This window comes from Rhea pennata, chromosome Z, assembly GCF_028389875.1.
Source record: "Rhea pennata isolate bPtePen1 chromosome Z, bPtePen1.pri, whole genome shotgun sequence".
Classification (NCBI taxonomy): Eukaryota; Metazoa; Chordata; class Aves; order Rheiformes; family Rheidae; genus Rhea; species Rhea pennata.
Genome location: NC_084702.1, coordinates 3,802,974 through 3,830,002, shown reverse-complemented (window position 1 = coordinate 3,830,002; position 27,029 = coordinate 3,802,974). Strand labels below are relative to the sequence as shown.

The 27,029-nt window shown below is 39.7% G+C and overlaps 2 protein-coding genes across 5 annotated transcripts in view; one reads left to right on the top strand and one right to left on the bottom strand.

Moving 5' to 3' along the window:
- The first annotated feature begins 6,471 nt into the window (after positions 1-6,471).
- Positions 6,472-27,029, top strand: part of MOB3B (MOB kinase activator 3B) — an 84,552-nt gene continuing 63,994 nt past the window's right edge. For all 4 annotated transcript variants that reach the window (XR_009961214.1, XM_062600154.1, XM_062600156.1 and 1 more), the window contains exon 1: positions 6,472-6,515. The gene's annotated coding sequence lies outside the window, so the exon portion shown is untranslated. The remainder of the gene's footprint in view (positions 6,516-27,029) is intronic.
- Positions 13,703-14,269, bottom strand: IFNK (interferon kappa). Its single transcript, XM_062599651.1, has one exon. It carries the CDS (start codon positions 14,267-14,269, stop codon positions 13,703-13,705), a length of 567 nt encoding a protein of 188 aa, XP_062455635.1.

Genomic DNA, 27,029 nt, shown 5'->3' with positions numbered 1-27,029 from the left:
TTTTCTTTTTTCTTTTTCTTTTTCTTTTTCTTTTTCCTTTTCTTTTTCTTTTTCTTTTTTTCTTTTTTTTGCCACATCATTTTTCTCTAGATTTGGGGTTGGGGGCAAAAGTCATACTGGTGATTAAAAGGAGAAAAACTTTTTTTTTTAAAGGTAACCCCTTCAAAAGAAATCCTTTATATCCGTAAAAAGTACAAAGTTTCATTTTCTTCCTTCTTTTAGGAAAATCTGATCCATAAATGGTTCCAAATCAGTGAACCAAAAAATTCTAAAAAGGTAGACATTTATATTCATTTATGGTACTTTGCCATAATCCTTCCCTCTTAGAATCATAGAATCAGTGAGGTTGGAAGGGACCTCTGGAGATCATCTGGTCCAGCCTCCCCACTCAGCAGGGTCCTTTCTCACCTAAGGTACCCTGGTACCATTAGCTTTAATACTGGTAAAATAAGGACTTTAAAAAATAATAAATTTTTATTTGCCTTACTGGAGATGTTTCAAAAACAGTGTATCTGACAGTAGCTCAGTTATATGTCATTGGCCATATGCTCAGTGGGTGTACAATGGTATTGTTCTGTGATTTCAGTAAAGCTCTGTTATCTGTAGTCAGTACTAAGCCCAGTCCTAATACATTCAGAATTGGGTGTCGGTAAACACAAAGGCATACTGACTTCAAAAACTGCTGGAATCATTTAAGTCAGAATTCCAAAGGTCTTTTTAATGTGCTGTTTTAAGCTTCACATGCCTACAGTACATGAAATGTTATGTGAGAGCCTGCTATGCATTCTACTTTGCATTTCAGCTGGTCTGAATTGCCACTGCAGGTGGCAATTTAGAATGGAATAAAAATCATCTCCCAATTGAAACTGAGTGTCATAAAACCATTGCAATTTCTTGCAGATTTAATTCAAAACAGTAGCTGGCCACTTTAGGAAAAAAAGAGAGAGAGAGAGAGAGGAAAAGGCAGGCTTTAACTTTATCCCATTTTCCCAAGAAAATGGAGTTTATGACAACATCTCAGTTACATCTATCTTTCTACTGATGATACCAAGCTGGGAGGAGGGGCTTTTTGCTGATTATACCAAGCTGGGAGGAGTGGCTGATACACAAGAGGGCTGTGCTGCCATTCAGAGAGACCTGGACAGGCTGGAGAGCTGGGCGGAGAGGAACCTCCTGAGGTTCAACAAGGGCAAGTGCCGAGTCCTGTGCCCTGGGGAAAAATAACCCTAGGCACCAGTACAAGCTGGGGGCTGACCTTCTGGAGAGCAGCTCTGCAGAGAAGGACCGGGGAGTGCTGGTGGATGATAAGTTGACCATGAGCCAGCAATGTGCCCTTGTGGCCAAGAAAGCCAATGGTCTCCTGGGGTGCATTAGGAAGGGTGTTGCCAGCAGGTGGAGGTAGGTGATCCTGCCCCTCTCCTGAGCCCTGGGGAGGCCTCATCTCAAGTGCTGCGTCCAGTTCTGGGCTTCCCAGGACAAGAGAGACATGGAGCTACTGGAGAGAGTCCAGTATAGAGCTACGAAGACAATCAGAGGGCTGGAGCATCTGCCCTATGAGGAACGGCTGCGAGAGGTGGGCCTCTTCAGCCTGGAGAAGAGCAGACTGAGGGGGGGATCTTATCAATGTGTATAAATACCTGAAGGGAGGGTGTCAAGGGTATGGGGACAAACTCTTTTCAGTTGTCCCGTGTGACAGGACAAGAGGCAATGGGCACAAATTGAACCGCAGGAAGTTCTACCTGAATGTGAGGGGGAATTTCTTCACTGTGAGAGTGATGGAGTGCTAGCACAGGTTGCCCAGAGAGGTTGTTCAGTCTCCTTTCTGGAGATACTCAAGGCCTGCCTGGATGCAGCCCTAACATGCTCTAGGTGACCCTGCTGAGCGGGGAGGTTGGACTAGATGATATCCAGAGGTCCCTTTCAACCTTACTGATCTTATGATTCTATGATACTGTCCTCCCTACCTCCAAGTCACTTCCAGTTTTGTTGACCAGTTTCGTAAGGCTGATTATGGGGTAGAAATGTCAAAGATATTAAGTTCCAACAAGTTTTTTGCAAATGGATGTCTGGGCAGACAAAACAATGTACACAAATTTAATGATCCACTGAGGGAATGTGGGTTTAGTCATATTAGGTACGAAAAATCCAGATGGGAAGGAGCCATAGGACATCAACTCTTGTAAACGCTTCCACTTGCAGACTTTGTTTTTAAGAGTTTCTAAGCACATCCAACACCAGACAGAGCAACAACATGATAGGCTGCTCCTACCAGTTTCAAGTGTTTGCAACTTAAGCAGATTGGTTGCTGGTGAGAGCAAGAGAGCTCTGCTGTTTTCCCCTTTATCTACACTAATCTCCAGTTTAACAAAACTAGGCCTTCGGTATGCCTGTGCTTATTTTTAAATAGTTACCTGGCTACCATTGATGTGGTATTCCAGTTTTGTATACATGTAAAATCAAACTGGGGCCAGCGATGGTTCATTCTTTCTTCCAGTTACTAATAGGTCTGTAGGCTGGCTCAGGATGTGCTGTCTGCTTATTGGCCATCTGCTGGCAGTACTCATGATTAATGGAACATAAATAAACATGAAAATTTTGTACATAATACACAGGTTGAAAATGTAATAAAAGTGCTTTCACTCAGTACAGTCTGCACTGAACTAAGTGCTATTAATAGGTAAAAACAAGTTTCAATTTTGCTAATCTGTAACCAGACTTTGCCTGCTGTTCCCTGTACATAAATTTCACTCTCTAAATATTACTGTATTTCCATAGAAACTGCTCTATAGCAGGCAGGTATATTATTGAAGAAAGCCATAGCTGGACTGATTCAAAACCTATTGAAGTTACGGGAACACTTATGCTGATTCTAGGCCTTACAATGTGATCATCTGTTCAAAGAGCTGCTCTGGAGATCTCTGTCAAAGCTCTCACTATCCTCACATTTCACAACGTTGTAAGACAGCTTCTGTGTTCGCATTTAGAAGAAAATCCATCGTTTGAACAAGACATACCAGTCATCTCTAATCTGACTAAGCCTTGTCAAATATCCAGGATGATTTCCTATCACAGTGGGATGGGAAGAAAAAAATTCTTGAGCCCAATGTTATCCACCATAACTGTCAGGTGAAATCACGCTTTTATTGAGGAACAGTATTAATGCTGTGTGAGAGACAGAAGTCTTCTGTTTTTAACAGAAGTAGAATCTGGAATAACATCGGTCCTTCTTAGCAAATTTTTTCTTTGCAGACTAAGCACTCTATCTTCAAAGGCTCTGTCCCTCAATGTAGAAAATGAGAAAAGAAAGAAAATCAGAAATTAACTTTGAAAAGACTTATTATAGCACCGCAGTGATCTGCTCCATCTGTGTCCTTCTCTGTTTTGGGTTCCCAGCAGTGGAACAGCTGTCCTCAGCAATTTGACGCTGTGTTAAATTGCATTCCAGTTTGCTAGTAGTGACAAAAATTTATCTGAAGCCTTGTTCATTTGTAACGTGGGCATGGAGTAGAAAGAGGAAAGACTCTCGACTTCAGCATCTTTACTGTATGTGCCAATAATAATATGGCCAAATCAATTCCAGCTTAAATTCTGGTGAAGTAAATGGATTAACTGGATTCATAAACCTGGTCTCTGGCTTCTCTTCTAGGGGTGAAATAAATTATTTATTTGGAGCATGATGGTAAGTCTGGCTTTGGGGCCAGGTTCCAGTGTACTCCATAGCTGAACACCCTTTCCCATTTGGAAGGTCAGCTCGCCTTGGAGTGCTTTTAAGCACTTTGTCCCTCTCATCTGTCACTCTTGCTGGAGAACACTAACAGCTCCAGCAATTTGTGATGATTAGCAAAGAACAAAGTGATCATAGATTGAAGTTCAGAGGAGGAACTGCATCTGAATTGTATCCTTTCTGGGCATTAGTTCATCACCAAAACTAACTTATTTCTAGGTAAAGCTGTCAGTTTGTAGATAAAGCTCACAGGATATGTTTTAATGACTCTAGGGCACAAAAGAGTGGATGCTGTACTCAAAGACATAATCTATCCTGCTTGAATACATATGATAAAACTGATCTTGTCAGTCTAACCTACTGTATTTCCAGAACATCATTCAGCACAGGGTTTAGAGGGATGCATTTTTAAACTGTTTAGGACATTAAGACAATGGGAAAGCTACAGTTAGTGGTTCTTCTTCTTCTTCTTCTTTCTTTTTTTTTTTTTTTTTTTTTTAACAGAAAACCTGCCTGAAAATTATTTTACTGTATCTTTTAGATGAGTCCAAGTTGTTAAGTCTTGGTCTGGGATTGTCCCAATATTATCTTTAATTCTTTACAAATATTCTAGGAAATAATTATCTTTCTTTAGGGAAAAAAAAAAAAAAAAAAAAAAAGAGTGTGGCAGTTTCTCTTCTTTTCCTGATACTTCTTAGAGGTCTCATCGCATAAACTTAAAGTACACTTACTCTGCTGTTTTCAAGCAGAGATTACGCAGGGATATAGGATGATTCAGACAGTAATGACAACATCAAAACAGGCTGCAGCTCGGGAAGAAGAAAGGATTGAATCCCTAGCTGAATGCAGGGAATTGATCAGAGACTAAAAAAAGTGATTCTACTAGTGATTTAAACCTGCTTATGCTAGTATTGGAATGAAGATACTCCTGTTACTGCTCATTCAGATAGCTCTATGAGAAACATTTGATGGCTGCGGTGCTGAAACTTGAGTGGTTTGAAACAGAGTCCCTTTTTACTCAGGCTGTTCTTGCTGCATTTGTGAAGGCACAAAGGTTGCTTCCAATACCTTGATTAGTATGTCCTTGGAAAGAACAGTTAATCAGTAGCAGTGTAGTACCTGCCCTCAGTACTGCCCTAAACTACCTGCCCTTAGTACCTGCCCTAAACTGTTGGCAGCTTCCTGGTTCCCCATTCAAATGTTTTCTTCTGATTTGGTAGCAACTAGTTCCTAATCACAGCTCTCACTTAAGAGGTCACAAATTCAGCTGTAAGCTGTTAAATTCAGATTCTGCTTTGCCTCTGCCGTAAGGGAGCATCACTCTTCAGTGCAGAGTCATATATGGGACCTGGGTCCTTCTGCCCTGGTATGGATGGGCCACAAAGAAGAAAAAGGTACAAAGGGAGGAAAAACATATTCCCCATTTTCCTTTGTCATGCAAGGCTGGGAAGGAGGCAACAACAATCTTATTATATCTCGGTAATTTGTTACAATCTCATGCAGATCTGTGGAATGGGCACCTTCCTCTCATTGCTTCTTAGCAATGATTCCTCAGAAAGAGAGACTGGACAGTTTACACTGTCATTTGTCAATGCTTGCTGTGCAGTTGCTGTTCTCAGCGTAAAGAACACTTTCAATTTTGCATGGTTCTGTTTCCAGCATTGTTGTAAGAACTGTACAGTTCCTAGTGGGTTTCTGCTGCTTGAAAAGAGGGGAATTTGGGTTTTGTTCATTCAGTCTTGGTGGATTTGTTGCAAGGATTTCTGTTGGATTTGAATTTTTTCCACTTAAAGTATGACACACAACTATTTTAAGTGGCACTGAAACAGATCTCTGCTGTATGTGCCTCTGTTCTCCCCTCTCTTTTCTTTATCAGTCCCACGAGTTTTTTTCTATTGAAAAAACAGGTGCAGATGTGAAGGAATAAAACCCTGAAGTCTTTATTAGCATGAAAAGCAAAGCTATACATTGCTGGGAGATTTTTTTTTTCCTACCAAGACAATCAAATCAATGTAACTGCAAAAGTGGATTTAGCTATATGAATGGTTGTGTATTTGATAGCCTAGTCTCCAGGATTAAATAAACCTCAAATCCCTTTGTCTCATATAAAAACAACATGAACACAATTATTTATCATATCCTAGTATCTAGAAAGAGACTGGCCTTCAGTCTGTACTGATGAGGGTAAAATGATAACCACTCTGGTCTGCAAGCTAATCCCAAAAATACTTTGTTTATAAAGAGCCTTGTGAGAAGGTTCTGGAGTTTGAGATTTTTATAGATCTGTCCTGATAGCCCAACTTTTCTTCCTTCCTATCCAGAGGACACACAGGCATGACAAAGTGATAGCTTGATGTTTCAGAGCTGAGGGCTTGTGAGTGGCAAAATTTGTGCTGCTTTCACTTCACCACGCCATGTGTCCTCTGGACGCGAAGGAATAAAAGTTTAAGACACTTTGTTTTAAAGTCTTTAAGAAATGGTGTTTCAAAGGCAGAGAAAGAAACCTGCTTTCTTCTGCCGAGAAAGAACAAACACCTTCGGAGAGAACTGCGGATCGCTCCCTGCCTCCCGGCAGACACCGCCCGTCCCGCGCAGCCGGCGCAGCTGCAGCCCCGGCGCGGAGCGGGCGGCGCGGCGCCCCGCGCCCGCGGGGGGCGGGCTCGGCCGCGGCGGCGTCGGGGGCCGGCGCAGGGGCGCAGCGCCGGCCGCGCCGCTCCGCGACGTCGTCGGAGTGGGTTGCAGCGGGCGGGGAGTGCGCTGCGGAGCCGCGCGGAATTCCCCGGCGGCGGAGGTAAGGCGTGCGAGCGCCGCGGGGAGCCCTTCCGCGCCCGGCGGAGGCTCCGCAAAGCTGTCGGGGGGACGGAGGCGCCACTCGGCGGAGCGAGCACCTGCCGAGCCCACGCGGCCACCGCGTTTCCGCCGAGCGCAGCCGCCGCCCGGTACCGCGGCTAGCGCGGACGCGGAGCCTGTGCGGGACTGTGTTTTCCTGGGCGTCCTTTCTTTCCCTTTTTCATTTTCTTTTTTCTTTTTCTTTTTTTATTTTCTTTTTCTTTCTTTTCCTTTTCCTCCCCCACTCCCCACTCTCTCTCCAAAGTTTACGTCACTCCACATTTTCCTCCAGTGTTTCTTCAGGGCAGTGGGCTGGGGGGTTGCTTGGTCTTGTTAAGGGAGCTGCTGGCTCTGCAGACATGCGGCTGCACGATGGATGCCTGGAAGCTGGTGGGATCAAGACTTGGACGACACTGCGTCAGCCCTGTGGGGGTGGAAGGAGCTTCCACGGTGGGGAAAGGAGGTGGAAATCAGATTCGGGGTGAAGTTATCTTTTTTTTTCTCTCCACCTCCACTTAACCCTGGTTTAATGCTCCCCTCCCAAACAGGCTTATCCCCCCACCTGAAGGAGCCTTTCTGCACCTCGCTCTGAAAGAGTGAGCTGAGCTGCGGAGCCCTAGCTGCTGGCCATATTCTGCCAGCAGTGACCAAAGAGAAGGAAACCTCAGTGAAGTTAGTGTCTCAGACAACCTGCCATGTACTTGACCTACCAAGTCTTTTAGTCATGGAGAGGCAGGCTCAGTGTGCTAGATTTTGCTTTTAGTTTGCAAAGAAGCCTGTTCCCTGAGAAATGATTTGCATTAAACTTTTCTCCGTACTAGTGGGAGACAGGATCTGAAATCTTTGCAAGTCTTTGCATTGTCATGCTTGTAATAACCTGACAGCTGGACTCTCAGAGGCTGACTCAGAACTGATTTACAGAAAAATGAGTAGTTGCTGAGTTTTGACCCTGTGTCTTAGGACCTGATACCAGAACAGCACATTCATTCTCAGTTTTATTTGAAAATAGACAGTTGCTGGACTAGAGAGGAAGAACCTCCCTAATCAGACATTTGCACTAAGAGTAGTGTTCAGCACTACCTCTTCTGGATCAGCACTCTGTAAAGCTAACACTTCATATGCATCCATTCCCATATTTCTTTCCCAATCCTAACCAGCAGTTTAATCTAAACTTGAGAGCTAAAGTTGTTTTCATCACTCCTCTTATGACAGTGATGCTATTATTCTTGATGATTGCTTGTTTTTTAATATCCATACATCTTCCTGTTTTTTAAGGTGTTAAACACCTTAACACCTTCCTCTGTTAAGGTGCCACTCAAGCCAGAGCTGGTGCAAGGGAAAAGCTTGCTGGTGCAAGGACCAGCAGACCTTACAGATGTGCACTGCTGACTTTAAAGAGGACAGCTGCAATGCAAATGTGGAAGAGTCCCAGCTGGCAGAGCTCCTGACCCTGCAGGCCATCTATCTTTTTTTCTGGCAAGACTCCCAGCTAGCATTTGACGATATAAACACGTTCTTGCTTCAATGTGGTGGTCAGATCAGTCTGTTTCTGGATTGGGCTGGGCAGCTTTCATAAACAGGGTGTTTTGAATGATGCTGAGGTGTCTCCTGAATGCAGTCACAACAAAAACAGGTCCCTTGTCCCATGATTATCAGGGAGGTAAAGGGTGGATGAGGATTCTTCCCACCTCTGCTCAGATGGCAATGACTGCTCATTGCAGGATTGTTTAGATTCTCCCAAGCCACTTCATTGGGCCTATACACACAGGTATAATTTATATATAATGAATGAAACTTTAACTGCTTATGAAGGGAGGAACAGGAGGAAAAATTCTGGACATGATTCTTCTCAGACTGGGGAGTTTTGTAGCCCAGATGCTCCACTGTGAGTAGATGGGGAACCTCTTCCTCTTCTCCCACCATCCAAAGCATCTTATTTTAAGATATGCAAACCCTTTTGAGTGGACCAACATTTGTGACAGTTTCACTCCTCCACACTGTGAGACAGAAAAAAAGAGTTCCTGACACAATAGAGGGAGAAAGCTCTTCTTTTTAGGGTCCATCTGTGCACACATCTCTGTTCTGCCTCTCAAAGGAGGGGATAAAGCAGAGGGACAAGCAGAAGGTACAGCCAAGTAATACTGATTTACAGAAAATGCTGAAGAGTGAATGGAGATAGGTGCAGAATATCATAATATTGTTTAGCATCAAGCAAAATGGAATCGTGATTTAATGCTATGTACCAGAAGAATGGTGCAGTAGTCAGTAGTGCTCAGAACACATTAGTAGGTGATAACTTGGGGCTGGATCAGATCACTTCAGCTTCTTTACCAAGATTTCTCTAGCAATAGATCTTTTCTTATCAAGTGCTAGCAAAAAACTTGGCATCATACAAGATCTGAGAGGAGGGTAATTGTGTTCTGGAGTAGAAACTGAGAGGCAAGCACAGAGTGCTGAATGCCCTGGAAACACAAATTGCAGAGAGCTTTGGAATAATAATTATTTCAAAACATTATAGGTAAATTATATGGTACTTTGGTTGTTGAATATTTCCAATCTTTATTGCAAGGCAGGTAAACTGAGATCTTAGCTGGAATAGTTTATAGATGAAGTATTATCCCATTTTTCCATTCTAGAATACTATTTTAGGATTAGAGTTTTGAGCGATACCTTTGATGGATTGAAGTCTTACTGGCCTTTTCTGAGTCAGAGACTTAGGCTTGTGCTAGTAAAATAGGGACAGAAAGCTGAAGTAAGGAAGAAAAATATGGAATGTTAATACTTGCTAATGATATTAGCATTATTTCCAAGGGAATTAACAGTATACTACTCAGTAAACTTCTTTGGTAATGGATAACTAGCATTTCAGGAGGTGAAAGGAAAAAGGCTCACAAATGAACTGCATGAATGACTGACGGTCTAAGGATCAGTCTTACAGTGGCAGAGGCTGCCTTTGAAAGGAGTTTTGGCCAGAAGCAGGCAGAAGGAGGTTTTGCTCACTGTTCCCTCATGGTTGTTGCTCCCCTCCCCTTTCCCTTTTGTGCTGACTCACCTATGTTTTGGGTTTTTTCCCCTCCTTTACTTTTAATCGTTACCCTGGAATGAAATGATAGATTGTATTTGTTTGTTTGTTTGCTTTGTTTGGATCACTTCGTGGTGGTCTGTTGAGATGTGCTGGCTCAGAAAAGAGTTCAGTGTGTGTTAGTGCAGTACAAGACTGTGGAACTGAACAACTGGGGGAGGTTGGAAGGGGTGATGTTAAACTGAGCCATCATGTCTTGCGAACCATAACTTTTATCTCGCTTACCAGGGGAAAAAAAAAAAGATGGAGCGGAAATTGAGCTGATTGGGTATCTTCACGAGAACACACTTTTTAAGAGCAGAGGGATCTTCAGTCTAAACATTAAAGACCTATCTGATCTTGGAAATCTGTATTCAGATTTAATTAAGATACCTGTGTCCCTAGTCTTGAGAGCACTTCCTTACTGCACCAGTATAATCAGAAAAATAATGGATTTTTTGTCTTTGTGTGAAGATTGAACATACATACTACAAAAAGATGGAGGTTTTCAGTGCAGAAAGGCTGTAATAAGGTAACAAGTTCTTTGGCAAGGTAATGTGCAGTATCCAGATACTTGGTGATAAAGGAGCTCTCCAGTCTTAAAAAAACAATGATTCCTTCCCCTTGTTTTCTTTTTTTTTCTTTTTTTTTTTTTTTTTTAATTTTACACTTAGTACCATTTGGAGGTACAAAAAATGAAAATGTATCTATCATAATTAGGTAGCTTTGAAGTATTGGAACAAATGTAAGCAGATATAATAGTGCAGTCTCTAAGTCGGGGAGTGGATGAGAGTGTTGAATAGGTATTTAAAATAGTTTGGACAGGATTCACACCAGCACATGACTGATTAGGACTCTGAGTGTGCTGAAACCAAAGAAAAGTGGCTGAGGGCTGTTTGAAATAAAGTTACTTTTTATTTCTCATCTGTTGGTCATATATTCTTAATTCCATCTCTAAATTCTAGGAGAACTGGAATTTATCTATTTCATCTCACGCAACTCTATATTTCAGAGAAACCATTCATTTACCAGTGTGGCATGATACAAATGCTAGCAGTGAGCATTTCAAAGGTTCAGCTTCCCTGCAAAATATGGACTTTCTCTTTTTTCTTCTTTCAATCAGTAAAATAGTTCAGAAATTACTCATTTAAAACGTATTGAAGTGTAGCCAAGTTTTTAATTTAAAAGAAGTTATTAAGTGAATCAGAGTCTCTGTACTAATTCTAAGAGCCTAACAGTACCTTTTTCTCTTTCTCATTTTATTGTCTTCTCACCTGCTCCTGAGTGGAAGTATCTACTCACATAGTAATATAGGTGGTAATACAGAGTTCTTGATAGGAAGACATCAAAAGGGTCTGCATCCACAGTGTTCAAAAAAACATGAATGGACATTTTTTGTTTCTTTTTGTCTTCAGTTATAATAATCTTAAAGGTTACATGTACCAGTAGTAGTTTAGATTTTTTGATAGAAAAATACAGTGTTTCATTTGAAAATGCTCCTTTAAATGAGAATTTTAAGATCTAGAGTTATGCCACTTCAAATAATAGAAGACACAGTCTTCTGAATTGAAATACTTTCTACAGGAATGGAAAGTTGCCTGAGTGTTCCTCACTGAGGGTAAGCTCTGAGTTCCCAACAGGAAAAGTGAACATAGTGTTGTCTACAATGGCTTGTTTTTTTTTGGTTTTGTTTTTTTTTTTTTTTTATAAGATAGAATTAATTTTAACTTGAAAAATCAAATATGTTTGCAAAAACTAGGGAAGGCATTTCTTAAACATCTGTTCCCTGTAAATGTTTAGCTTCCAGCAATCAGTTAAGCTTACTTAGGTACCCCAAATTATCAGCCAGTGAGTTATAGCTTTACAACCTCCTTTTCCCCTCCTTTCAGAATAAAGCTGCATCTGAAATATAAGTCATGCACGCATAAGCTCGTAGGCATATCAGCTTTACGTTCATGGAGGTACCTCTGCGGAGGGGAAGATGAAGTTCTCTACACGGCCCAGGGATGTGCTTCTGTCCGATGTGCCCTTTGACAAAGGGCAAAATGTCCTTTGATCCCAGGGGGAATTAATGCAGTCTAAAATGTGAAAGGTTGTGTCCTGTCCTGTCTGCTAAACTCTGTACTGACTCTTGAATTCTTTGAGACAGGAATTCAAATGCAGATTTGCTTGGAGTAAAGACAAATATATCTAGCATAGATGTAGGTACATAGCTAGATATAATTTGCCTGCATCAGCCTGCATACTTTCTTATGTGTAAGGAAATCTCTGTATAGGCTCTGATTTAGCAAAGTACTTTAATTGGGTATCCAAAATTGAGCATATGAATTACCTACAGTAATCACGGATTAAAAGCAGAAACATTATGAGAAAAAATCAGAGTGAAATGTGTTGCATATAAGACCTTCCCAGCTAAAATGCTGTATGAGACTTCAACATGTTTGCTTAACTCTGCTGACCTCAAGCATCTCTGTGATCTTGACTTAGTAGCAAAGTGTTTAAATTAGCAAAGCTGGGATTCATTAATGAGGTTGTTGCAAATTTAACCGCATGCCAAATTTAGAAGATTGATGTTTTTATTCTCCCTGTACAACAGTGAAGGAAACGAGCTCTTATGTGAATGCTTGAAAGCAGACCTAAATGCAGGAGTCTGAAAACCCATTCTTTCTTCCCCTTACCCTATTTCTGTAAAATAGAATAGTGTGAGTATGAATGGAATAGGACTAATTAAGATATCTAAAATTAAGCAGTTGTAAATACCATGTTGTTGCTCTCCTGGGATCAGGAATTTTAATATCCTTCCATTATGACTGCTCCATCGAGAAGCAGTTTTACATTTTTTTTTCGAAGTGTGAAGGGATTTTGGTATATATCTTGCATTTAATTAAGAGAAAGATATGTGACGATTGTGCTGTCCATGTTTCAGGCACAACGTTGAGGTTTTCTACTCAGTTAAGCAGTAATCACAGCACTTTTGAACTTTTTGCCTTCAGAAGTTTTCCACTTTTCCCTGTCCGTTCCCTACAATTCATACAGTCATATAAATACTTCAATTCCTTTCTGACATCTTACATTCAAATAGAACAGGTTTCATTTGCAATAAGTATTCTTTAGGAATCAGAGTTTCTTAGAGATCTGAGGTAGAGAAAAATCCATGTCAAAATATATGCAACCTTTGGGAATTATATTGGGTCCAGAGTTCCCCTGAGAAGCAAATAAACTGATGCTTAAAAACGGTAACTTGAAGCACTGCTTGGCTCTGCCTGTATGGGGGAAAAGAAGGGGGAAGGAATAGAAGAAATTTGATTGTATCTGTGTCCATGTGATAAATACTCTCAGATTATTCATGTACACTTACGAACTCAAAGCAGATTCAACTATTTTATATATTGATATGAACCAACATATCCTAAAAATTCTTGCTCTAGTTATTGAATATGCCAGATAGAAAGATGGGTTTTTATCTCAGAAAGGAATCTCTTTGCAAAATAATCACAGAAACTGACATTTTAAGCTCAGAATCTCTACCCAGCATTATTTTTGAGATGTGCACTACATGTATGTATATGTAATCTGGCATTTTAAAGAGGTTTGTGTCATGTAAAATTCTGCTATGTTTTGTAAATTAAGATCTTTGTGGTACATATACTTGAGTGTGTGCAAAAGATCTGCCTTCCTCATGTACATCTGCATCTTGGACTTACTTCTGCATTGGTGAAGTAATGCAAAAGTAAAATGAATGCACTGTCCAAATACAATGGCTTCAAGTCCTTAAACAATTGGCATATTCTGTAGAAAGACCACAGAGTATTTTTACAGTGCAAGAGCGAATACATAGGAACAATTTTCATCCCTTTTTTAAAGATCATGTCTTCTACTAAAAATGGTGAGAGCTTAAGTATACCAAGTCTCCTTCACTTAAGTCCTCTACATATTTCACTTAGAGCACTGAAAGTTTTTTTTAAAAAAAAAACAAGCCCCAATTATGAATTTGGGAACAGTGAAAGTTTGAAAATTTGAGACTTACCAAAAAGGGGAAGAATTGCCAGAATCTTGCAGAGACATGAAATATAAGAAATGCTACTGCTTCATGTCATGTGTTTTCTCATAAGGCAGTCAATAAATATAAAGCATGTTCTCACTTCTATTCGGACTGCTTCCCAGGAACAGTGGCTATATTGTTGATTTTCTAGGAAGTTGGTGATTCTTCGGAAGTACTTTCTCACACTGAGAGTAGTGCTATTTAGGACCCCTGTTCGGGAGCTCTTTCTTCCTTTAGATAGTTCTTCCAATAAGCATGTCTCCAATTCTTCAATTTGCCGATTAATACCATTTTGGAATTTCTCAATACAGCTTGCATTCCAAACACTTTCAGGAAGATTTTTGCTAAATAGATAGAAGATCTGTTGGAGGAGCTCATGGATCATCACTGTGGCATTCCTCTGTGTGACTTCGGTAATCTCTGTGGGGAATTTAAAATCAGTTTTTTCTCTGAGACATTGCACAGGAAAACTGGCACTCATTTTGCACAGAAAGTTCATGTGCTGGTAGTTCACTTTGCTTCCTTGGAAAAGGCAGACTGGATGTGAGATTTTGATATATAGTGCCAATGTAATGTAAACTTGCAGTAAATGTCTCTGGACCAGGATGGGCATGCTGATCACACACTCTGTCTTATTTTCCTTGTCTTTGAGTAGATCTTTAAGCCTGTAGTTTCTTGAATGTCTTTTCCGTGTTCATGTGCTGCTCTTTCATGACTCTAAATTTATTTCTCCTGTATGAGACACTGGCTATTATTTATTTTGTAGAAACCATGTTTTTATCAACTATGATACTGCCAAAGCTTTCATGTTGCTTTCATTTTCTAAGAGTTGGAAAGGTTTGCTCATTTTTGCCATGGCCGTTTTTAATTTTTTTAAAAAAGTAAACAAAACAATCTGGTCTGGACACTGAGAGATTAGTTTAGCAGATTAGAATCTGACCATAAATGCATTTCATCTTCTCGTTTGCTCACTAGAACAGGCAGTCTTGCTTTATGCTGAGAAGTTTTACTGTTAAGCTTAAGTTGGAGAAGAGTGTGAAAAAAGAACCACATCCCCAGATGTGCAGTTGTACAGCCTAAGCAAGATGTAATTTTACTGATTTAAAAACAGACTTCTTTTTTCTTGGACAGATTGTTTTGTTTGGGAACGTGCTTAAGTTTTATTAGCAGAAGAACCCTTTGCAGGCACAAGCATTGATTCCACTAGGGAATTTGCTGCTGTTGCTAGGTTGGAAAAATATGTATATATATGTGTGTATGTGTGTATATATGAGTATATATATTATAGGTATATATATACAACTTTTAAAATGAAAATCTTTTTTCCCTAGTCTAAGAGTTTTCTGTGCAGAGAATCTTTTATTTCAGCACTAGACCAGTCTGCCTAAATTTTGACAGCTGTAAATGAAAACATGCTTTTACATGAGGAAGGACCCTTCCTTCCAATTTGAGAGTGAGAGAGTTTTTGTTCTGAAGCCTCCCTTCGTGAAGACAAGCTCTCAAGGAGACCAAATTTACCTGTGTTGATAGTAAAATGTCCCATTTTCAGAACCATCCCAGCCAGTGTAGCACTGGAATATATTTCTTAGTTTCTTGTTTCTTGCACTTCTGTGAATATTAAGTCTTTGGGCCAGCTTGTAGTAGGACCACCTACTGTAGTAGGTAGCCACCAGTGTGTTAAAGTGCCCAAAACAGTGTCAGTCTACTGTGATGGCAATTCAGAGTTAGTACTACCTAAGTATTGTGGGCTGAAGTCAAAGCACTTGATATGTCAGTTCCTGTACAGGCACTATGTGCTATGCTTTTTGGTATAGCTAGTTCTGTCTAGTCCAATTTAACTGGGTTCTGTATTTGGAATATTGTAACTAGCTTTTGATTCAATAAGAAAACTTGAATATCAAGATGAACAGAAGTGACAAGGCATTTGGTAGGCAGATTTCCTGGCAATCTCTGAGTTCTTCAATCTATGATGATCATATATAAATCTATATATGAACTAAGGTGATTTGGTCACTGAAGTGTACAGAGCTTATAAAGCTGGGGGACATACCCATTTGTAATTAAGCTTGTATAATTGCAGGGATATTTCATAGAGAATTTAAAAAATGTTGAAGTTTGAGAATGTCTGATGTAAGCAGCAAAAGAATTGCAGGATTTTCTTGAGATTAGAAGGTAGTATTAAAAAAAAATGTTAACGCATGGGAGGACCTTTAGTAATGTCACAGACTGAAAGATTGCTATAGGCAAACAGCTTGTTTAGCAAGCCACATGATGACAGGTATACAGTGGGACTCTGCTAATGTGGTAACACTCCTGTAGGAATTCCTTTTGTTTTGCTACTGCTGATGGTAGTGCTGCAGTGATATGGTGCTATTATCATAAATTATTTACACTTGGTGATTTGCAGAGAGGCTGATTTGTGAATGAAATTGTGGGAAGGATGGTTTTGTGTTTGAAAGCCTGGAAAGAGAATCAAGAGCAATATGGTAATTATTAATGCATGGATTTACCACAGATATCCTTCCTTGAGATTCCAAATTACTTTCACCTTCAGTTCTTTGTTGTTTTAGGAAAGGATTCATACATTTCTCCTGCTCTTCTTTCAACGTATCTGCTTATTTTGCTATTAACAGGTAATATAGGTACAACTTTTAGTAGGTAAGGATCTTAGACTTAGTTGGAGGCATTTACTTTTTATATATATCTTTTAATTTTCTTGAAGTCTGTACACATATCCAAATGGTTTAAACTAATCTGTAATTAGCATGTAACTACTGTTAGCCTGTAGTGTTAACATGTAGTGTTAATATCGGAAGGAGAGAGAGGTATATTCATTGTGGAAGAACCTTTTGACCCTAATTAGGGATCAGAGACCTGTTGAACTAGGTGCTGATTAGCTAGACACAAGTAAAAATGATTGATGCTTATGTGAATTGAGTTCTCTCTACACAATATTGTTTGTAACTTCCCTACTTTGACAACATCGACTTTACCCAGAAGATTACTGTCTTCTGAATTAAAGCTTTTCTTCCCTGCAGACACCGAGGGGAAGAGATACATCACTTAGGTTTTTAACAGTTCTAGCTTGTGGTGCAAAGCATCCACTCTGAGACCAGTCTCATGCTGGGCCTTTTTTAACCCATTATTGGCTGTTACTGGAAATATGTAAATATTTCTCTTGCAGCAATGAGAAGAAGAGCTTAAATGAGCAAATCTGTAGCTATAATCTCTGTTTTTGTTTTAATGATGCAGGATTTTTTTCAGTTTCACAGTAAATTCTTTCCTCTTAAACAACTCTCTAGAATTTGTCAAGGGACCCAAATTCCGTGGAAGAGTTTTCTTTTCACTAGTAAGAACTAATATGTTTGTTGTTTTCAAAAACAGAAAATCACTCTAGAACAAATCTTGTATTTTCCTGGTAAAAATTGTAAGCACTGGAATCTCTGGTAATTTTACTCAGGTAGCCTCAGTCATGTTTCTGTGAATACCAGAGAGGACTTCCTGTGGACTGCCCATACTATTTTGTGCCATAGCAACCAAAGATGTGAAAGTTTTGTGGCTCAAATGAGAACTGGAAACAAAACTGAAAAAATAAAACTGAAGCAACAGATCACATTGCTAGGACTAGGAATCGGCTGAATTGAATTCTGATCTCAAGCCGGAATTCAACTGGATGAGCCTGTGGACAAAGTCCCAATATAAGTTTTCTTGCATTTTACCTGCATCTTTACAAGTAGACACCCATAACTACCACATGCCTTGGGGATGTTACAGAGCTTTACTCAGGCTTTGTGTCAAGGTTGTCGAGTTGAAGTATTATGAGAAGTGTATGTTGATCAAAGAGCTGAAACTATTGTCAGGGGAAAGAAATGGCTGAAGGCTCATAAATGCAAATGAGTTTTGAATCCAGATGACACCAGTTTCTAAGAGAGAGGGTACATTAATTTCTCAGTTCTCTTGTTCAGTTCAATATTGACCTGTATGTTTGCTGAAAAAGTAGTGGTGATAAACTACAAGATAGTGGTCATTTTTTTCTCAGCCAGTGGCATGCAGGTAAAATAGGAAATCCAGTCTCATCTGGGTGTTTATAAAGTCCTTATTCCTCTCTGTATTCCTGTTACTGTGGCCTCTCTGCAAATGAAGGAACACTTGCAGGGATAAGAAATAAAGAATCATTTTTTAGTAGAGTGCCTGCCATGGGGAAAATGAAGAGGCCATATATAAACCCTACTGGAAAAAAAAGAAATAGAGTACCCTAGAGAGACTTTGCTTGGATTCCCAAGGGAGTTTACACCTGGCTGCCCTGTCAGCCACTTTCTGTCAGATTTCTGTGACTTTACTCTTCTTACCTGCTTCCAATCAATTGTAATAAGTGGTTAGACTAATATTAGTTCTTCCATCTGTAAATGGCTCACCTTGGAAGCCATTAAAATTAGCACTTACTGAAGCTTCTCTGTAGTGGTATGAGATAAAAATTTCCTGATGCTTTCTTACTTGCACTGGTTAGCACTGAGAAGAGGGCAAACATCTCACCATGTTATCTTTTTCAGATGGGAAAAGCCCTTGGGCCTGAATCACAGAATCCAATAAATGTGATAGGAAACCTGCACCTAGTTAAATTGTCTACTCCCAGCTGCAGATGAAACATTTTGTGCTGCATGTGTTTTTAGACCTTTGTCAGTTAAGTACTCTCAGGAGTAAACTTCTGATAGGACACTGATGATACAGAGTTTAGTGTGAGGTTTTACCACACAGCCAAACTGATGATTAGCTCCTTTCTGAAGAGATGGTGATGTTTGTCTCCTCTTCTGATCTCAGGCATTGGACTCTTGTAGCTCAGGGTGTGGATTAGACTGAAAAGCCAATCCCCTTTTCTTCCCCTGAAAAAGAAATGAACAGTTTTCTGCCTACTTTTGTTTCCTAAACTGGCTAATCAGAGTAGAGCTGCTAGTGTCACGGAGAGAAGGCCAGAAGAGCACAGCTTTCTAGCATGAGAGCAGGACCTCCATTTTCATCACAGGCAGCCTTTAGATCACCTGAAATGGTATCCTTGGCCTTAAAAATATCAGATCTTGCTGATATCCTATAGGGCCTATAACAAAAACATTTTCTTAGCTTTTAGAATGATTAGCAGTTTGGATGGCATCTCTTTAACTTCAGACTTTTTTAAAGGAGATGTGACAGTAAGAGCTTGGAAAGCTGTTACTTTTGAATTTAGGGGCCTGTGCGCTGCAGAAAGCTGGCTGAGATAATCACATCATCTTCTCTCATTATGATACCCACAAATCCCCTTTCATGGGAGAGGAAAGCTTTAACTGTATTGTAAAGTGGCTCAGCTCCATATTCCAATACTTGAGGCTAAGACTATCTGCAGAATGCAGGACAGCAAAACCTTTTAAAAATGAACTGATAAAAAGCTAAGAAGATTCTAGAAGATTGAAATGTAGAGTTAGAAAATTGAGGTTTCTGCCTATGGAATGCATGCTACACTCTCCTCTCTTGATGCCAGATGCAAATCAGTCTGTGTTGTATGTAAAGCTGTATAGTGTTAGAAGCTACACATATGCATTAATATTCCATTGACAGTATATGCATGCAGTTTATATTACAGTAATTCCATTAGGCTATCCCATGTCATCAATAATTGAAAAAAAAAAAACAGTTATAGTATTTCTGATCACTTTTCTTCACATAGAGGGCCACTGCCTGTCAGGGTCCTCTATCTAATGAAAACTCTGTGCTGCTGACAAATCATCTTTATTTTAATATGGCAATTTGCCAGTGAGAAACACCTTGAACTATGTAGCATGATGACTATTAACAGAATGATGTTGTAGTTTTTCCCAGGCGTGGTGAGCTGAAGACTAACTGTGTGTGTCAGGTATGTTTATAATTTTTAAAAGTTTAGTTCATTGCTAATGAAACCTGGTTTCTGACCTCCTTTCATTTGATTACCCTAATTCCTCCTTCTCATGTTCTGTCAAAGCTTTTAGGAGGTATGACAGAGGGCGTGCTACAACTAGTTTTCGGCTCTATGTGTGTTCCCTCAGTGAGATCAGTAAACTGATCTCATCTCAGTCCATGTGCTAATTATTGTAAACTTTGGAGGTTAGGAATTATTTTGAGATTTCTAGTGCTCTGTCAAATCTTGCTGAATCATGTTTTGAAAAGTTATTGTGGGAAGCAACACAGACAGCTGGATTGTTTGGCCTCTTTCTTTTAGGAAATGAATTGAGAAGTATCTTAGTGATATAATTCTATATTTTACCTCAAAAGTTAACAGTACACATACATAATGTGTCTTTGGAATTGTTGTTGAGGAATAGCTGCAGTGAACTTTGGTGAGCCAGCTGAAATAAGGTGAAGATGGACAGTATTGATGTTCACTTGTTTTGAAAAGAGAATAAATAACCAGGCCAGCTTCTACTTTCCCCTTTTTTTTTTTTTTTCCTTTTCTTTTCTTTTCTTTTTTTTTTCCCCCAGGTGGTATATGTATTAGAGTTTCAAGTTAGCTTTATTTTCTTGAGGAGGAAAGTCATCATCTGAGATGGTCACATCATAAAGACAGCCATCACCAGCTAGATGATGGAGGTTTAAGTGTTAAATGGTCACATAGACGCGGTTCTTTCTTGTCGTTGGTGGATTATCAAATAGGAAGGTTACTGTGAGGTGAAAGCTCTGATTAGCCCTGAAAGGAATGTGGGATCATATAAGTTTCTGCAGTGGAGCAGATTCCAAGTTGGGAGCAAATCATGTGGCTCCATACAAATATATTTGTATGTGTCTCTGTTTGCTCTATGTGAAGGACTGTTTGGGGATACAATCCATTCTCACACTTCACATCTGAAATAGTTCAGACATCATGCTTGAACTGAAGTTCCCTATTAATCCAGTGACATTTGATTCATTTTCTGTGTAGTTTGTGATTCCAGAATAGAGAAATATATATACAGCATGTTTTGCTAATTGAGATTCTGTATCTGCAGAAGTCTGTCTGTGAAACAGCTAGGATTGTCTCCTAAACCCTTTATTAGTCTTTCTTCAGTAACAAGTTGTCTGGAACATATGGGAGGAAGGAGGTTGCTGCAAGAATCAGACAATACCTGTCTGAGCTCAGAACAGATTTCAGTTTAACCTAGCACTGTATTTAATTCTCTTCAAGACTGCTAGCGTGTTTTTGTAACAACAGAGCAGGATGTCATTTCAAACTGTACTGCCTCTGGTATAAATGGAGAAGAGTTTTGGCTTGCACTGTGGACTGGGGAGAGCGCAGCTAACCGTGAGAGTGCAGGCAGCAGACTTAGCATTTTGCACAGCAGTTTCTGGGCTCTGTTTAGATCTTCTGAGAACTGCTTTGGAGGTTGTGGGGATTTTCTGGGAATCCTCCTTCTTGCTGCTGACAGCTAAGGAGAACTAAGGACAGCTACAGGAGGCCTTAACTTTTCCTGGGAAGCTCTAGTATGGTCTAGCTGCTGCTAACAAGCTCTGTTGGTTGCCCATGATGAGCTGCAGCCTTTATTCCAGCTGACCCCTAGTTAGGGAGAATCAAGCACCCTTTTATCCGCGCTAGGGAGAAGCTTATTATATAAAAGCCAGGCCTAGAGAGCAGAAGAGGAGCCAGAAGAGGGAGCAGTTTGTGCAGAAGGGTCTTATCTCTGTTCAGAGCAGCGTACGCATCCTCAGGTACGGTTGTGATACATCACAGGGCATGGTCCCTGGTAGCTGTTAGAGTCACTGTCTCTGCCAAGTCAGAGGCTTTCACTCAGACAGACTTAAAGGCTCCCAACCTCCAGCTGCAGTGGAGATGAGATGGACTCTGTGCCTTGTGGGGTGGTAAGTGGTAACACTGAGAAAGGCAAAGGCTGGAAGCTGGTGACTTCTTGTATCCAGAAGGTACAAAAAGGAGCCCAGAAGGCTCCTACTCCTCTTGAAGTCTTGCAACTACTGAGCAGGTAGCATCAGGTTCGCTGCCCTAAAAAAAGAGGAGGACCTGCTTGCTCTTTGAAGCAAAGTATCTGGGCCAATGGACCATGAGACACACAGAAGCACTCAGAGGAAGTGGCAGGTGATAGTAGTTGGTGAATCTTGCTGTAGGGGACAGAGGGACCCATCTGCTGAGCTGACTTCCTGTCTAGGGAGGTTTGGTGCTTGCTGGAGGCTTGGATCTGGGATGCTGTGGAGAGATTTACTAAGGTTGTCCAATAGTTAGAAAACTATTACCCACTGCTGCTCTTCCATGGAGGCGCCAATAATCCTGCCAAGAGCAACTTGGAAAGTATCAAATATGACTACAGAGTTTTGGGGGGTGGTAGTCAGGGATGTGGGGGTGGAGGTAGTTTTCTTCTCTGTCATGACAGTGAGGGAGGAGGTGTGAAGAGAAGTGGAAGAATACTGTGAGGCAGCAACTGGCTGCACAGCTAATGTTGGCAATACAGTTTTGGTTTTTTATGATCATAAGACCCTATTTGAAGACTGATATCTGCTTGAAAGATAAGAGATCCACCTCAGTAACTGAAGCACAAGCTTCTTTGGCAACACACTAGCCATCCTAGTAAAGAGGGCTTTAAACTAAGAAAGATGAAGGAAGATGAGCATTACATGGACCATGCAATGTACAAATCAGGGCCTACCAGACAACACCATGGGGAAACCTCTTGAGAAATCGGCATACTTGGCTGTCTTTCTGTACAAATGCACAGAGCATGGGGAATAAACATAATGACTTAGGTATCCATGTGCAGTTGGAGGACTATGATCGCATTGCAGTTATGAAGACAAGGTGGGATAGCTGTCATGTCTGGAATACTGCTGTGGATGGATACAGGCTCTGCAGGAAGGTGAGAAAGGAGAGTCATCCTTTATTTTAGGTCTCATAATCTGTTGCAGCAGTCTTGGGAGGCACTTCTACAGTGATGTGTGATTATTTATTATGCCATGTAATCTGGTATTTTTGTCCAGAAAGGTGGAGTTGCTGAACTCTTGTTATTTGCACTTATTAGATTTCTTCAGCCACTAGTTGCTCCTAATATGGGATTGTGATCAGTAGTGCACTAAGCTAAGCTGATACATATTACACTGTTGTGTTGTGCTTACTACTCCGTCAGTTGTAAATTCTGAGATTTGATTATGGTCTGATCGCTGTGTTTATATTGCTACAGTCATGCTGACAGGCACATTGAATCCTGTGATGATCTGTACTGTTCTTGATGATCCAAGCTAAGCTTCTCCTTAGGCAAGTCGATCTTGTTTGATTAGATTAGTTAAAGGAAGGAATGTAGAATCCACTGTATTTCATCTTATTTGAGAATTATGTTTCAGACCTATCAAGGGCTTCAAAGTTCACAAGATTTATTTCTAAATGCATGCAGAAAGTAGGAAAAGAAGTCATATTCTCTAAAACTAATTTTTGCAGTGGTTTCTTATGTCTATTGGCTAAATATTTTTTGGCCCTTCAGCCTGCAACTTTTTGCCATTTCTGTCATTTAGAAAAGAGATAAAATTGCCATTAGTGGGCCAGTTTAAAACAATGCTATAGAATGGAGGAATTGCAAGTGCATTTTCTGAAATGTTAAAGCTTCTTGAAGAATTGGCTGTTCATGCTTTTTCTGGTCAGGATGTCACCAACATTCTGTTGTATTTTGTGGAGGGGAGGTACAGCGTGACCAGAAATGGTCTCTTTGCCTCCAGTAAAAACAGTAAAAGGGGTTATTGCTACTTATCTTCTGTGGAGTTGCCAATGTAGTCTTCCTTTGGAAATTTGTATTGCACTGCTAATAACTGTTTGTTTCAGATCAGTAAGTATGAATGAAAGTGTATGGTTATGAGAACAGAGAACAACTGATATCTGACCACCAAAAAAATAGAACAGAAACTGGATTTGAAGTTTAAATGTAAGCAGAATCACATATGCCTACAAAAAGATTGCTGTTTTACTTTAAAAAAAGTTATTGATTTGATTATAGGCTAAATTTAAATCTTTGAGGACAGTTTTGTGCTATTCTGTCTATTCCTTTTTACATCTGTCTTGAAAGAAAAGCATGACTTAATTCTTATGCTCTGTGTAGAACAACTGTAGTTTGAGTGAGAAAATGTCTTTATACTGAAAGATTACTCCTGTAATCTTTCTATGAGCAAGCTGGTGTTTCAGCTCAAAGGGCGGGCTGACAGTGGAGCTGGCTTTGGATTTCAGAGCTGGTGAGGCCTGAAACAATGAATTGATTCATTGTATTCCTCATCAGTGTCCCCTTTTCTTACCCAGTCTGTTAGGTCTTTACAGAGAAAACCCCAAATGCAGCTGAATCAATGCAGCAGTTCAGCTTGCTGCCTTGGACATTGCACACACTTTGAATCTGTTCCAGCAAAGTCTCATCTTCTTAAGCGTTAGTATAAATAGCAGTCCAGCACTGCACCATCTGCACTCCAGACTAATTGCTTTCATCTGATAATGTTTCAGAAACCAAAACAATGTGAAGTCTTAAGCAGACAAGAAGTTTAATGCTTGTAATGCTTGACATAGCGTTTCCTGTATTTTATTTATTTATTTATTTATTTGCCCAGTGCATCTGTTTCATAACTTTGGCTTGTACAGGAATAACTGAGTCCATGCTGTAATTAATCTAACATCCCTAATGACAAAGGGATGTGACAAATCAGAAGCAAGTGGATAAGTTTATTCCTTATGCTGTAGCAATCTCATATTGAAATCTCTTCTGAGCAAGGCATGGTTAGTTTGTGGAAGGGAGTATCCTATTTCAGTCTGGATACAGTATCTCTGATAGACAGATGAAATATAAGTCCGTATCTCTAGAGAGTGCTGCCGAAAAGCAAGTTTTATGTGTCCAGCCTACCAAAGCTGTTAGCTGTTCTGTGGAGTTTTGGAGAGAATACTATTTCTTTGGGCATAAAGGATGTTGGATTGGTAGTTACATATTGAAAATTAAGGATTACACTCTGCCTTCAGTGGTATCTCTTCTGAAAAATGTGTGGTTACATCAGATGTGTGAGCTTTGAGGAACTCTGTAGAATACAACAGGACTCTGTTATCACTCTCTAGGCCAGAAGAGGTACATTACATCTATGTGACTCTCTGTAGATATAATCTGCTTCACAAAATTACATCAGATATTTAATATTGCAGTTTTTAAAGCCTGCTCAATAGCCCTAGCTTTCTTACACATTTATTATAGTTGCAAGACTTTCAAGATGTATCAGTATGTTTATATTAATATAATTCTGGATTAGGCATTTGGAGAGATTGGATCTGCCTCTGAAAGTGTTTGATTTCTTATGCTGAAATATGTCAAAATGACCTTTTTGTTGCTATAAACTGGATTTAACTCCTATGTGAAGTCCAATGATTGGAATATACATGAATCTGAGTATATGTGAATATTTCTCACTTTGCAATTTTTTTTTTTTATTTTCAGAATACACCATTCATTGATAACTTTCAGTTCTGCCTGTTGTTTTGATTAATTTTCTTTCTGTTAGTAATTGCTAATTACTGGAAGGCTAGTATTGGTATTCGTATTTATTTTTAAAAAAAGGTTGGAACTGAAAGAAACAGGATGATGATGATACTTACTAGAGATTGGAAAATTCTGATTTCCTGGAAGTACTGGATTATTCTGTTATACTTACAGCTAACGTAGTCAGTGCTTGAAGTTTTCTCCTTTTAATTATTATGTTCCCTTATAGTCATCATGTTTTCCAAATTTCTATATTACATATGCCGCAGTTTCTCATGCTGGCTTAGGCATGTCTAATAAAAGAAGGAATCCGAGTAGTGAATTTTACTCTAAATTCCCATGAGTGCTGCATATGTCTGTCTCCGCCTTAGCTGGAGTTAATTGGGTTTTATTTTAGAGTGAGTGAGTGAAGAATTGGGTGGTCGATTCTGGCCTTACAGGCATGACAAAATGAATGACAAAAATAACCTAAAGGGCAGTAGGGCTAAGGTTATTTTGGCTCAGTGCCATTTGAGAAATTAATTTGCATTGCTAAAGTTTGTGAGAACATAAGCAGTATTCTCAGTACTGTTAAATACTGTGTAAAATTATAATGGATAAATTAAAATGTAGAAAAAACACGTCAAGGCCATGTACTAGAAATACCAAACATACAGTAAAACAAACAAACAAACAAACATCAGTATCTTCCAGGTTTTGCAGAATATATATGTGGAATAGATGGAAGTGGGATTCAGAACCTGGTAATGGAAACATTCAGTGATAAAACAGATTCATTGATACTATAATGTCAGCAGGGTATGATAACTAGGTCATATTTTAGGAAACAGTGGATTTTTCATGCATGTTGCTGAGTCAAATGATTTCTCTTTGGAAGACTATGAGTAGTTGAAATGGGGAGAAAATTCAGGCACTAATCACTTCCTAATATCAAGCAATAAATGAAGTTCTGGGAGGATGTTTTTGTTGCTGTTTTTCTTCTAAATAAATTATCTTGAATGTACAAATTATGTTTCATGTGAGGCTTTCAAAATTATCTGCAATATTTGTATCTTACAGCCTTCTTAGAATGTTGACAGGGAATTAGTTTTCCACCTGTGGCAGATCCGTGAATAATAAAGTACTGTATTTTTAGAATCACAGTCTGGGAGTGAGCTGCCAAATAAATAAATAAAATTAGAAAACCCAATGTCTGAGTAGCTGTGCAAGAAGTGCATGGCTTTTTAGCCTGGTACCTTCTCTACGTATTTTGGTGGCTTTCCTGCCTCTGATCTCATCAAACCTGTTATCTCTCATCAATGATTTTGTTTTTTGCTATGATTACTCTGCACCAACCTGTGCCTCTGATGTCTTATGGGTTATAGGAGAGTGTGAATGTTAAAAGATCTTGTTTTGAGGAAACAGAACTTCTATAGATATATATGATACAAGCAGGTACTTACTGGTGTATTAGACATGCTATGAATTCTATAACAGCAGTAACCATCACTGATTTGATCTTTGAAAAGACAGCCTCTCCTGCCACATAGAATTCCCAGCATCTAGGGGATCATAATGTGTCAGGAATTTAATGGCTTATATCAGTTCTCTAGGCTGTCCTGTCCACCACAGTGTCTGAGATTTGAGGCTATGAAATGTGGTATGGTAGAAAGAGACATTGCAATTTCAAGGGTTGATTAAAAAACATAAGCACAAAACTTCCCTACTAAAATTCTAGAGTTATACCAGTAAATTTTTGTAATGGAGATGCACTGATTGGGACCAGAGACAGATGGGGACCAGTCTTTTGATTCAGAGCAGGTGCTACATGGAGGTGTACAAGTATATACAAATATAAATAGGAATCTATCTTTTTTTTTTTTTTTTTTTTTTTTCCTTGGTTAGGGAGCTATTAGAATTATCACT